The 13,533-nt window shown below is 49.5% G+C and overlaps 1 protein-coding gene across 1 annotated transcript in view; it reads left to right on the top strand.

The window, feature by feature from the left end:
• TRIM9 (tripartite motif containing 9) overlaps positions 1 to 13,533 on the top strand; it is a 120,106-nt gene that overhangs the window by 62,829 nt on the left and 43,744 nt on the right. The window contains exon 3 of the mRNA XM_067554761.1: positions 2,337 to 2,459. Within this exon, the coding sequence (XP_067410862.1) occupies positions 2,337 to 2,459 (123 nt within the window). The remainder of the gene's footprint in view (positions 1 to 2,336; positions 2,460 to 13,533) is intronic.

Here is a 13,533-nt window from a genome sequence, read left to right as displayed (position 1 = left end):
AGCAGCCCCATCGAACCCGCGGGGCCACTCACAGAATAAGGTAATATTCAGGGTAAGAGTGGCACAGTCTAGCCCGCCTGTAGGTCTTCCTGTGCAAGCAGGGCTCGATTGTGCAACCCTGGCCCTTCCTGGTGAGCTCTTGCTCACACGAGTAGCCCCATTGAGTTCATGGAGGTGGCTAAGCAAAGCACTTAAACACCATGTCCTCAACTCTAAACATCTGAGCACTCCCAGGGAAGACAGCAGGGCTATCCTCTGGGGCAGGGGCCATCTTTTTGTTCTGTGTTTACACCACACCTAGCACAATGGGGTCCTGGTCGAGGACTCAGGCTCCTAGGGGCGACGGCCATATGCAGAACAAATAACACTAATAATAACCTAGCCCGTAGAATTTAGTGAGATGTCTCACCCGGGTCAGGGCTGCAGAATCTGAGCCTGCGTAAGGGAAACTGGAGCCTCCGAGCTCATTATCCAAAGCTGTCACCCTATCAGGGCGCTGATATCTGTGGTTGGTTCAAACAAATGCGTTATTGACAAGATTTCATGTTATAGGCTGGGCCAGTTGCTAACAACCTGGCCCCATTTTACGCAGCCTTTTGAGGCAGCTCTGCTGGATGTAGGGACGTGGGCGGCTTTAACCGAGGTTGTGCCTTTGCCGGGTACAGAGGTACAGCTCCGTGTCACGTGCAGTAACTGTTTGGTTTGATAACCCCCGAAATCCAGGATCGCAACCACGTGAAATGACCGAAGGAAGATAACATCCAAAAACCAGCAGAGGATTTTCCCACCCTGGCTAACACCCCCAGTTGAACACAAATTCCGACCGTTCAGTGCACGCTTCAGAAAGAAGGCGTTGTTAGAGACCCAGCTTAGCATAGCATTGATAACAAATCTGAAACCTTGTGGGCATTAGGCCAATTAGCCCTAAGGCAACAGGCACATTTAAAGCACTGCATAGATGGAAGGACCAGAAGGAACTGACTTCCCGCCTGCCATGCCCTGCAGCTCAGTGGGCTCAGAGATGCTCACAGGTGGCTTATTCTTTCCTTCACAATCCCATGTTACATCCTTGCTTCTGCCACCCTTTACTCTCCAAGTATTCCTTACTCATGCCATTACCTTCAGTGGGCCTGCTCGCCTGAGTAAAACGACATCCCTGAGTAGGACCTGGCAGGATTGGGTTCTGTGTGGACGCTGCAAGATTCAGAGCCATCGCACGGGTCCGGAGCGATCACAGGTTGTCAGGGCAGTTCTGGGTGACGTTTTATATGTAGCACAAAGTCGTTGCTTCACCAGGTGGAGGCCGGAGGAGTTTGGCTAAATTGTTTAACCCTTAAAACGCTGGGACAAACATATTCATGCTCCGTAAATCCGCCTGCTTTGGGCTATTCCAGTTCTTCCTGCGTTTGCCCACAGCATCTAATCCGGCCTGCCAGACACACCCCAGCTTCCTGACTGTTATCCCGCCCCGAGACAACCCCTCCCAGCTGCCTTCACTCCTTGTGGCTCCCCCCTGCTCCCAGTTCCCTCCCCTCACCCCATGTGCCCCACCTGACCAGCCTGTCTGCCACTGGAAAGCCACCCCCCCCCCTTTACCCAGACGTGGACCCCCCCGCCCCACCTCCCTAGAGCCAGTTCCTAGCCCAGTTGCCAGGGCTGTGTCTGGCCAGTGAGCGGCTGAAGGGGCATGTCTGGAGGGGCCAATGGGAGTTTCCTGCAATGTGGAGTCAGAGGCGTTAGCATGGGGGGGTCCCATGCCAACGAGCGCCCCGCCCCACCTCCTCCCCTCACCTAACCCCAGACCAGCACCCCCTGCCCAGCTTGCCCCCCTAGATGTGGAAAGCCACTTGCTCAGCACTCCTCCTGCAAACAGCAGCGTGCTACGGGGCGGATAGGACTGCATGACAGTGCACCCAAGGACAGACTGATGGATGACCTGGAGGACCACCTTGGTCTCCTACAGGGCTGGTCCCAGGGTCGGTTTTGCTCAGCGTCAGGTGGGATCGCAAACATGCAGTCATTGGTGTCCCGGGAGCTCAGATGAATCCTAACGGCGCATAGCATAGTCCCAGGAGTCACTCCTGACGCAGGTAAAGGCCCCGCTGACGTTACCGGGAGCCTTGCCTGCGTGAGGCCTGCGCGGTTGGTCCCCAGGTTTGTATGACAGACAAGGGAGCCCGTTGTTGCTCGGGTGACAGTGATCACTCAGTAGAGCCGTCCCTGCCCATAGCCCACATGGGGCCCAGCGACCTCCGCCCTCTCCCCCGCCCACTGGATGGATTTGCCGCTGGTGCAGGTGAAACCCCCGGGGCTGTGAGATGCGCTTTGTCACACAGGAGAACAGCGTGGAGTTCGAAGCTTGCCTGGTGGCGCAGTGTGATGCCCTCATCGACGCGCTCAACAGGAGGAAAGCCCAGCTGCTGTCCCGCGTCAACAAGGAGCATGAGCACAAACTGAAGGTCAGTTCCGGGCGTTCTGCCTCGAGGGCAAAGCGGGGACCGGGGGTCCGAGGCGGGAACCTGTGTGTGGCGGCTCTGCCCCCAGTTCGGTGTCCTTGGCTTGGCGTGTTTGTGGCAGGGAAGGGGTGAAAACGGCTGGGCTAATCCCACAGAGCTCACCACAGCTGAGTTGAGGGAAGCTCTCATCTCCCCTCCGACAGAAACATGCTGGCTCCACAGCTCACGTGTGCAGGGCCACGCACAGACGTGCAGCAAAGTCAGAGGTTGGCGGGGTCCTGACGAGAGCTGCCTGGAAGACGCCGGTTCCAGTTGGCAGCAACTTTAGAGATTTCAACGTCTGTTTTAGTGCCACGGTGGAAGGAGAGCTAAGCCTGGTGGGAGGAGGAGGCAGGTATGGGAGACCTGGGCCTGGTCTGCACCTAGAACGTAGGTTGACCTGGCTGTGTCGCTCAGGGCTGTGAAAAATTCACACCCGAGAGATGTAGTTAAGGCAGCCGAAGCCCCAGTGTAGACAGCGGTAGGTCAGTGGAAGAATTCTTCTGCCCACTGGGGGGGGGCTGATTTTACTACAGCCACAGAAAAACCCCTTCCATCAATGTAGCAAATGCCTACTCTACCGCAGCCTCGCTGCAGCTGTAACGTTTACGTGCTCCCAGGTTCAAATCCCAGATCTGCCTCATTTAAAGCAGAGGTTTTTCACCCCCGGATCACTCAGAATCAGGCAGAGCAGGGATTTGAATTTAGGTCTCCCACATCCCAGGCCAAAATCATCAGGCTACAGAGTGTGAAAGCCTCACCCTCTCTCTCAAAACTTCCTTGAAACCGATGTGTTTCCGCTTCCGAATTCTGGCTGCTGTATCTGTGACCTGCCCTGTGAAGGGTGCTATGCATTTCACACCAGACATTTTTAATGGGTGTAGATTATTCTGCTCGTTTATTATTTCTGTAGTACCAGATGTGTCCATGGCACCTCTGAGATTCACAGCCTGTAGGACAACATGGTTCTTGCCTTGAGTAACATGTGGCCTCCTGGCCAGGTCCTGCAGGGTGCTGAGTACACTGTTGTATTGATTGAGATGGAACATACGGGCCCCCAGACTGAAAGTTGTTAACATAATCCAGTCACCGTCCAACGTTAAACAAGGTTCAGGGTTTGATACACCGAGACCTCAGCCTGCTTCGTACCATGGCAAACAGATCACAAAATCCATGCCAGAGGTTTGAGATTTATCGATTGAAACACATAAAAGGAAAAGCATCAAAACAAAGAGCATTGAAAGTGAAACTGATTGATTCCGCAAAACAAACTTAATCAAATCCTATCAGAGTCTCTTATTCAATCACACAGCTCTTGGCGAGGAGGAGAGGGGTGTTCTGTTTTTCAGTTCTGCGTTGGGAATTGTAGCTACTTTCCTGCTTGAGACAAAACCGACAGACCCAGACGGGAGAGAAGAGATAGGATAGTAAAGACGGCAGAAGTCTGACTTTGGTTGATGTTTTCGGGATACAGGCCAGCTGGTCAGTCCTGGACAGATGCTTCAGGCTGGCAGTTCAGCCATGACTGCTGTTGCTGACAGCTCACCTCCTGGGTCAGGGGGGATATCATCGGGTTGGTCTGATCAGGTCCCTCTCCTGCACTGGTCCTTCTCAGGCCAAGCAGCGCCAATGGGCATCTCATCTCACTGGGCTGGTGCCGTGCAGTACAGTTGATTTCAGGATCGGGTAAAAAACCAAGAGAGAGAGAGAGGCCAGGCGGAAGATGGGGAAGCAGAAAGGCGCGTACGTGCGAGAAGACAGAGCAGGATCTCACGTGTTTGGGATCCTCGCTGGTCTGGCGTTCCCACTGGAGTATCAAGGTCTGGTGCCGCAGCAATAATCCTTCTGCCGCTGACACAGTGATCGTAATCAGTTTCCTCTTCTTCCCAAAGTCTCTTTTAAGGGCCGCAAAAAGGCGGTGGGTGGAATAATCCATCCTCTTCTTAATAAGCCTTCCTTTCTGACACCCCAGTTTTTGTTAATTGTGCCTCTTGTTTACCAGTCTTTTATTAACACTGCCCGTGAGTGAAACCAGTAGACCCTTTCTGATTAAAGTCTCACAAGTCACGAACCTTTGCCCACTGTCGGCTTACAATTAAAGTAGGACTGTTAGCCCTCAATTATTGCAAGAGCCCTCGACTCTGTTGGCTTCACTGGGAGGTGAGGGTCACCGGCACCTTGTCAGATCAGCCCCTGAATTAGCCATGGTGCAAAGAGGGCAGGTACAGGAATGCACTAGGAAGAGAACGGTGATCGTGTTTGCTCTGCACGGCCTGCACCTTTGTGTTCGGGGTGTCAGGTCAGACGTGGCAGCCGGGCGCTCGGGGACGCCAGTGAGGAAACCCCCAGCTACATAGAGAGCACCGGAGTGAATCTGAAGGTGGGACATGAAGGAGAAAGGAAGGCAGGCTTCTTAGCATTACCATTCAGTTAGTCACCGTGCAGTTCCTTGATGAACAGGGCCAGCGCTTTTCAGCCGGTTTGCGGCTGTCAAGGGGAGCCCGGGGCATGGCTACATGTCAAGCGGGCGTGATTTGATGGGTTGGGACTAGCGCGGTATCCACTGTCTGGTGTAACTACATCAGCAAGCCGGCCAAGCAGACGCTGAAGTGGGTCACCCAGAGCCTGAGGCGCTGAGAAGACAGAACCATGCCAGGCTGTGCTCTCCGGGGCTGTTATCTGAGCGCAGTTCAGTTACTTGGCAGAAACCTGCCTGCAGCGCAGCTCTCACCTTTCTCCTCCCCCTCCACGTGCATTTGGCTCCCAGCACTGCGTCCGGCCAGCCGAACGGCTTGGACTCGTTCTGTAGATCTTTGGCAGGATGGATGCAGCCACGTTTTCCCACCCTGAGAACTGAGGGAGCCTGGAGGGCGTTGTCGTTAATCTCACGTTCACCCTCAAAATGAAGAAACCCGATGCTCTGTCTTAGGGCTTCTCACACGTTTTCATCACCTGAACCACGTCTCAGCAAGGAAGCTGTCGCGTGGACCAACACCCCACCCCCTTTCACAGGTGCAGAGATCGCCTCCCCTCTCATTCACGAAGACACAACAGTCATGTCACGGACACCTTTCTGATCTCGTGCCTGTTTGGCCACCCGTTTAATGCCCTCCTCCAAAGTCAGAGCCTCCGCTTCGCCCTGCAGCGCTGCCGGAAGGCAGAGTTTGAAACCAAAGCCGCTCTGCTTTGTAGTTGGCTGTTCTTTATGGGGCAATGTGCCGAATCTGATCAAAGCCAGCAGTCTGTGGTAGCCCTGCCTAAGTCAGGGAGAGGGGGACAGGGCTACGTGGCAATAAAATGGGTGGGGTGGGGAAATTGTTTTCCCATCAGTGTTCCAGAGCCCTGAGTGCAGGGCTGGTGCTCTGCCACAGATAAAAATACCAGCCACCAACTGGACTCTTTTAAACTCCACACACAAGTCCGAATTTTCAGACTTGGCTCCCTAAAGCCAGCCACTTTCAATCCAGACTCAGGCAGCTAACTGCAAGTGCCTCTCCCTTTCGGACGTGCTGAGTACCCACAGCTCCCATCAGCTTCCCTCTGGCCACTTCTATTTCGGGGCCTTCCTGTGGACGGCCACGTCTGAAAATGTTGGCCACAGCTGGTCTGTGAGTGCAGCTGCAGCAAGGGCTCGTGGGAAGAGGGAAGGTTGCCTGGTGCGACCTGGTGCGAGCCAGCGGGAAGTGCCCGTGTAATATTATGGGTCTCCCAACAGCAGTGACTATTGAATGCTGCTTTGAATTTCTCACTGGCAATGTGGTGGACTCTCCAAAGCAATCCGTATTTCATATCCAGCAACCATCCCTCACCAGCTGCTAACAGTCTCAATGTGGTCACGTTTTTAGACTCAACAACTTGACCGTTCCCTTTAGTTCCCATGCTAGGGAATAAGAGAGAAAGGCAGCAGGATGGGGTGCTTTGGAGATTATCTGGGAGTGAGCAGCAGGTTACATAACACGGTCTTGTCTTAATTGTGTGAGAGTCCTGTGCGGTGTGTGCGCCTGCATGTGTCACGGCGCCTTTGCTCTGCTAAGGTGACATGTTCACCCTTTGCACCAGGCCTGGGTAAATGCACACTGCACGAGGGTCTGTTAGCATCCTTCCTCGGGAGGCCAGAGACAGGGCCCCCAATGCAAGAAGGATGTTGATAAACTGGAGAGGGGTCAGAGAAAAACTTCATGAGAACAATTAAAGGATTCCCAGTAGCGGGGAATGGGCAGTGGCATGGCTCACTTGATGATGACCTGTTCTTTTCATTCCTTTTGAAGCACCTGGCATTGGCCACTGTCGGAAGACAGGATACTGGGCTAGATGGACCATTGGTCTGACCCAGGATGGCCATTCTTCTGTTATCTTCTTAGTAGAAAACTTCCTGGAAACTTCAAGGAGCTCAATCTATGTAGCTTAACAAAGAGAAAGTTAAGGGTGATTTGATCACAGTCTGTAAGTACTTACATGGGGAACAAATATTTAATAAAGGGCTCTTCAGTCTAGCGGAGAGAGGTCTAACACGATCCAACGGCTGGAAGTTGAAGCTAGACCAATTCAAACTGGAAATAAGGCATAAATTTTTAGCGGTGAGTAACTAACCATTGGAACAACTTACCAAGGGTTGTGGTGGATTCTCCCATCACTGACCATTTTAAAATCAAGATGGGATGTTGTTCTACAAGATCTGCTCTTGGAGTTATTTGGGGGCAGTCCCGTGGCCTGTGTCACACAGGAGGTCACACTAGATGAATCTCAGTGGTCCCTTCCAGCCTTGGAATCTGTGAATTGTCCTGAGGAGCCATTTTGCAGCCTCATCTCCTCCGTCAGTCCCTCTGTGCTTCAGTCCTTCTTTTCCACGACCCCTCTGCGGCTGGGAAGATTTCTTCCTTGTTGCTTGAGTCATTGCAAAGCTGCACCGTTCTTCCACCCACCGCGATAATTCCCCAGCACAAAGGCTCTGATGCCTGCACTCTGCAGTCGCTGTTGGGCTGATGCTGCCTTCAGGGTCAAATAGGAGCTCAGCCGCCATGGAAAGGGGATGTGAAATGTCAGCAGCATTGCGCATGAAACTACAGAGCAGCTGTCATACCAAGGGGGACAGGACCTCAGCTGCCACTGAGCCTGAGGTCGCGCTGTGATTGGCATTGACTGTGAAATGTAACAAAGCCAGGAGCATTTGCACTGGGAGCCTGGGGATTGCTGAACAGGGGATGGAAATGTTAGCGGCATCTGTCAAGAGGGAAGCTGTCCAGGTACTGCAGCATAGGACCTGATTCCTCATTTCCCAGCAGTCATTTATACCGGTACAAAGTGGACATGAGACATGGCTGAGTCAGAATGGTCGCCCTTGCATTCTGCACCTTGCGCGCAGTTTGCACTGCCACACAGCAGGGGCTCTGGAAAAGCTCTTTTTGCTAGACACACCTGCTTGTTTGCAAACATCGCTTGCAGTGGCACTGTTTGTAAGGCAGGAAGAGGAAGAAGAAGAGCGAGCCCAGCTTTGCTCTGAGCGCTGGGTCGATGCTGCAGATGCCTTTGTCCATGTAACCAAGATTTCCGCTCTGGAATGTGTGTTAACCGTGCTTCAGAGCTGACCTACTTTATCTGACACACATTCCACTGACAGAGCAGCACAAATCCCTGTTCGCCCAAAGAGCCAACTCACATTTGTCCCACGGGTGGACCTATTTGTAATAAAATTACCTAAAGTGGGACATTTGTCACTCTTCTTCCACCCCCCCCCCTTTCCTTATGTTGCAAAATGCATGTGGCGATCAGGACTTCCAACACAAACCCCTCCTATTCATGCTCTGGGTTAAGGACTTAGTTTTTAGAACAAAAAATGCCATCATTGTGAGAAGCAGTGGTGGGCATCATTGTAAATTACCAGCCAAGAATCCCCCTTCACTCTGTGGAAATAACCCCCTTAGCTGTATTTTTCTGATGGTCAGTTTATTTCTAAATTCGAGGTGCTGGAAAATGCGATGCTGACCAAAAGCAAGAGACCAATATGATCCAAAGCCAGGTAACTTGGGTGCGTGACATACAGGCTTCTCTGTACAGTTCTTCCAGGGTAAAATTCACATACAAGGCAGCCCAAAACATAGCCACTGCTAAGTCTCACTTGCACTGTCAAGAATAAGGCTTACATGGACCAGTCTGGCCTTTGGCATATGGGTGACTTTTGTTCTCGATGCATTTTCATCTGTAGCTGCAGTACCCTGCCTGTTAAGCCCTCGTACCTGAACAACAATGATCAGATTCCCTGAAGAGATTGATTAAGTGGACAGATGTCTGCTAGGGGCTATGCTGCGGTCACAAAACTCCTATCACTCCTGGTCTTAGCCAGTGTATGAATCCAGATCTCCAGAGGTGAAAGCAGTCACCTGCTGTACTCACGTAACGCCTCCGGACCCAGATCAGGGGAGGTGGCTTCAGAAATGAGAGCTGAGATTTTTCAAAAAAAGTTTAAGGTAATTGGGTACCTACCCAGCTCCCATCAGGCACCTAACTCCTTTAGGTTCTTCCAAACTCCCAGCCGAAACTCTTGGAGTTTGGGGAGTTGTGGGGGGCAGAGAGGAATTGGGGAAACAAGGAAATACATAGAGTATTTTTTCTTGTTGAAGGTACCACTAAGAGCCTCATACGATTAAAATGAGCCTCCTTCCTCAGTGTGTTACCCTTTGAGAAGCTAACATGAGACCTTCCTATGCTTTCTTTTATAAAAGCTTTCTAGTTTCCATGTTTTCTGTCTCTCAGTCTTTTATACCTTGTTCATGCCCCGGGGAGGTATCTGTGCACCTTGTGGAGCAGACAAGGAAGATGCTATGAAGAGGTGTTAAAGGCTGGAAAGTTCACTCTTTTGCTACCTGAGGGCGGATTGTTTGGAAAAGGTTTAAAGTGTCTTGGACACAATATACTGCAAACGGAGATAAGGAACTAATGCCCAATGCAGGAGAACACCTTGCAGAGACTGCAGATAAGATCTGGGATTAATAGCAAGAGGTAGTTCATCTCAGGTGCTCCTGGGTATCATGAAATGAAGCCATCAGACTCGTATTAGAACAGAGAGCTGGCTCATGGATCCTGAGAGGCAGCAAAGGCTGCAGAGGAAAGAGATGACATTGCAAAATGCATGAGTTTGGGGACCTGTTAAAGAAGTCAAATGTAAATGGGCTTTCTATCAGAATTTATTTTTACCCTGAGTTGTCCCTTAGCAATGAGATTTTATGCCTATAGCCTTCCAATATTGCTTTGCTTTCTGCTGGGTTTACTAAATTGTTTTAGTAGATCCAGCTTCCCTGGGACTTTTTAGTTAGTTCTCCATTTGTATATGATGCACTGGAAATCTGGGCTCTGTACTGCAGCTTACAAACCCTTTGATGGAAATGGGATAATTCAAGTTTCCTACACATGGTACTGCCAGCATTTGATGACCATTAATGCCACTGCATTCAAGTTACAAACCCCCTTTCCAGAGGCTTCTTCTATAGTAAATATCTGATCTCCATTGAAACTTACTGACTGGAAATACTTTGTACAAATTACACATGGACTTTGTAAGTTAGGCCTGAATGTCAGAATCTTTCCAGTTGTTCCTTCTGCCTGCGTTTTAACCACTGCTGTAAAATTTGGCTTCCGTTAGTTCTGTACCACAAAAGGTGTATTCCCCCCCAACTGATAGCTCCTTTATCTATCTGCATTTGGGAAGACAACCTCTCTTTAGTTTCAGTTGTAGATTTTAAGAACAGAAGGAACCATTATGAGGATTGATTCTGACTTCCTGCGTAACACAGACCAGAAAGAGCACCCAGTGCATCTCACCCAACTTGTGGTGGACCTAGAGCATGTCTTGTAGAAAGAGACATTCCACCCTGGACGGAGAATTCACCACACCTCTTGCTTATTTGTTCTAATGGTTAATGAGGGCACTAGGTGATGTCTCTATCTCAGTCAGAAACAAATGGCAATTTTGAACCTAGAAAGCAGGGACACGAGAAAGAGACAAGGCAAATGTCAGTAATTTAACGGCCTTAGCCTTTCAATCTGGCTGGCTATTAAAGTGCCTTGTGATGCCCTACGGACCCATTGATTTCGATTTATCGGGTTTCTCATGAAAAGTTCCAGTTGGGCTATTGGATTTTGAAAGTAATTTCATTGGGTAAGTGAAGCTACCGTCAGCATAGTGCACTATGGAATGACCTCTCTTGGAAGCATCTTCAGGCCATGATAACAAGTTATTGATGTCTGAGCTCAGATTCTCCACTATCTAGCACACAGGCCCTGTTACTACCAACAGCAGACTGACGGGGATGATGTATATCTTTGCTCTTTCACCAAACTCCTTTCTGATTTGACACAAGATTTTAGTGTAGCTCTGCTCTAGCTAGCAGGTAGCGCTGACTGTCAGAGCCGCCTCCCCCTTTTCTGTAGGACCAATTCCTTTTTCCTTGGCTTAAAATCAACCTTTGCCCTTTGCGCCGCATTGTTCCAGCTGGAAGGGTGGGATATAGGAACTTCCTTAGCCCCAGCAGGAGCAGTGCTCAGTTTGTTGGACAATGTTCAGTGAAAGGAGGAAAGGGACCAAGAGCATCGTCTCTTTAATACCGAGTCTAAGGCAGCTCAAAATTGTTCTGTCAAAAAATTGGATTTTGTACAGCGAGACATTTTTCACAAATACTATCCAGCTTCTGTGGAAACTGTCAATTTTTCATCAAAAAATGAATGCTTGAAAACCAAAATACTTTGATTTGGAATGCGTGCTGCAGTGCATCATGGGAGATGTAGTTTAGTTACTTCATGTTCCCATTCTCTTCTATGGGTCGGGCTCCCGGGATGGCTTACATCTTCCATGATGCACGATGGCTGGGGACTCCCATGATGCACTGGCTCTGCCTTCCAAGAGAGTAGAACATGGTGCATCATGGGAGACATAGTTTGACCAGGGAGCCCAGCCTATAAAGGAGAACAGGAGCATGAGACACTATGGCAGAAATTCCACATTTCTGGTTTTGGCCAAAAATTTTCAGTATTTGAATTTCAGTCAAAAAAATCAAAAATCTCCACCCCAAACCCTGTCCTACCCCACCCCCCATTTTTCAGCCAGATCTAATTGGGACATAAGATTTGCCATGCCGGATCAAATCAAGCCAAGGGCTGACTTTAGCTATGGACAATACATGGTTCCTCAGTTGGGGGGAAAAGCAGAATGCCCCTGGCTAATGCTATAGGGGATGATTCCTTCTCACGGGGTTGGGTAACGAAGGTTGCAAAATCCAGCAATCTAGTGTCAAGTACTAAAAAGGAAAGAAGATACTTATGCAGAGATGAGTGCAGATGTTATTGTCTTTTAGGGGCTGTATTAAAATGTAAATTACAGTTAATGTCATCTTATCGGGAAGAAAAGCTTTTGGAATAAATTGTCTATTTTTAAGGTTGCAGTGAGCTGCAGCGGATGACAAAAATGGTTCATGACAGGCAGTAATTAGCAACAGAGGGTTCTGATTGGTGCCCTCCTTTAGCACGTAAAGAAAAAAAAATCCCTTTGAGTTATCAAAGTGATCGCAACCAAAACGTGTGCAGCTGCTCTGAACTCTTTCCCAACCTCCCACCCAGCACTGCCAAACTTCCCACCCAATCAGTTACATCCTATTAGCCTCCTCCCAGCATGTTCCATAATTCAGCAAGGCTCGGATTGGACACGAGCAGTGTGGGGCTGGCAGGAGAGCTTTGTAACCTATCTACTTCCATGCAAAATTAATGTGATCCTAGTTTTCATCTGTAAGCTGATGAATACTGTATGTTCTTTTAATCACACAGAGGCTGCCCTTTGGAGACTTATCCTTAGTTATGCAGTCAAATGCTTGAAGTTCTTCTAAAATCTGCCTTCAACTCTCTCATTCCAAAGTAATGTGTACAGGAAAATTGCCGGACTCTTATGGCCCTTTCTAAATCTCCCTGGAGTCAATGGGAATCTTTCCATTGACCTCAGTGCGGTTTGGATCAGGGCCATAGATGAGCCGGAGGATGTTTGCAACTATTTTTGAAAAAAGCTTTTATTTAAGTTTTCATGCATTGAGGCAGAGTGGTTGGAAGAATCTCTGCTCCATCATCACAGAGTGGTGCAAAGAATCTGCTCCCTCCTCACAACTGCGCTTCTCCACTCCCGTGTACTTCCAACATGAACTGGGGGCAAGCTCAGATCTATCAATGTAGCTTCCTTAAGGTCCATTTACGCCAGCTAAGGATTCAGCTCCTTAGCCCTGAAATTGTTTATCGCTGTTTGTAGGAAAAGTGGATTTTCAGTGTAAACTCTCCTGCTTTGCATATGTTGCAATTTCATTGTTGTTTCATACTCTGCTTCTTCTAATGAAAAGATGCTCAATCAAGAGTAAAGCCTGGGCTACACTAGAAAATTAGGTCAGTTTAACTGTCGGTCAGGGACATGAAAAATCCACACCCCTGAGCAGCGTTGTTAAGCGCCCCCCAAAGTCCCTGTGTAGACAGCGCTAGGTCAACAGAAGAATTCTTCCATCAACCTAGCTACGGCCTCTCAGGGAGGTGGACTACCTACATCACTGTGCCGCTGCAGTGATTTAACTGGAGACAAGCCCTAAGTAACAAAGAGGCTTTGGCTTCTAGCCCCCCTTTTACTGCTACTTGGCTTCGTGCCGAATAGATCATCATGCTTGTCACTAGCGGATCAGTAAGGAAAATGGAAAGCTCCTAAACTCAGAGACCAATCCAGCCTGCCATGCTTTTGGGACAGTCAGCCAGAGAGGTGGTCTTCACTGAAAAAGGGCAAAGATCAAGCAACAAAATCCAATATCTGAATTGCACAGAAGCAAAAAGACGGCCAGAAAAGTCTCCAGTTCTCCCATTATAGTGCCGTAAATTTTCAGAGCCTGACCATTATCTGTGCAATACTGTGACCCTGATTTGTGTGTGTATGCGGATTAGATGGAGCTAGCAGTTTTGTCCCCAGTATTGGTGATCAATTGCAAACCCGCTTTACAGAGAACCAGTCTCAGGTTAATATCTTGCTTCT

This window comes from Emydura macquarii, unplaced genomic scaffold (genome assembly GCF_026122565.2).
Source record: "Emydura macquarii macquarii isolate MOO-44397 ecotype Brisbane River unplaced genomic scaffold, CSIRO-AGI_Emac_v2 contig_1551, whole genome shotgun sequence".
Taxonomy (NCBI): domain Eukaryota; kingdom Metazoa; phylum Chordata; order Testudines; family Chelidae; genus Emydura; species Emydura macquarii.
The sequence above is the reverse complement of the archived record's forward strand: the minus strand, read 5'-3'. Positions and strand labels throughout refer to the sequence as shown.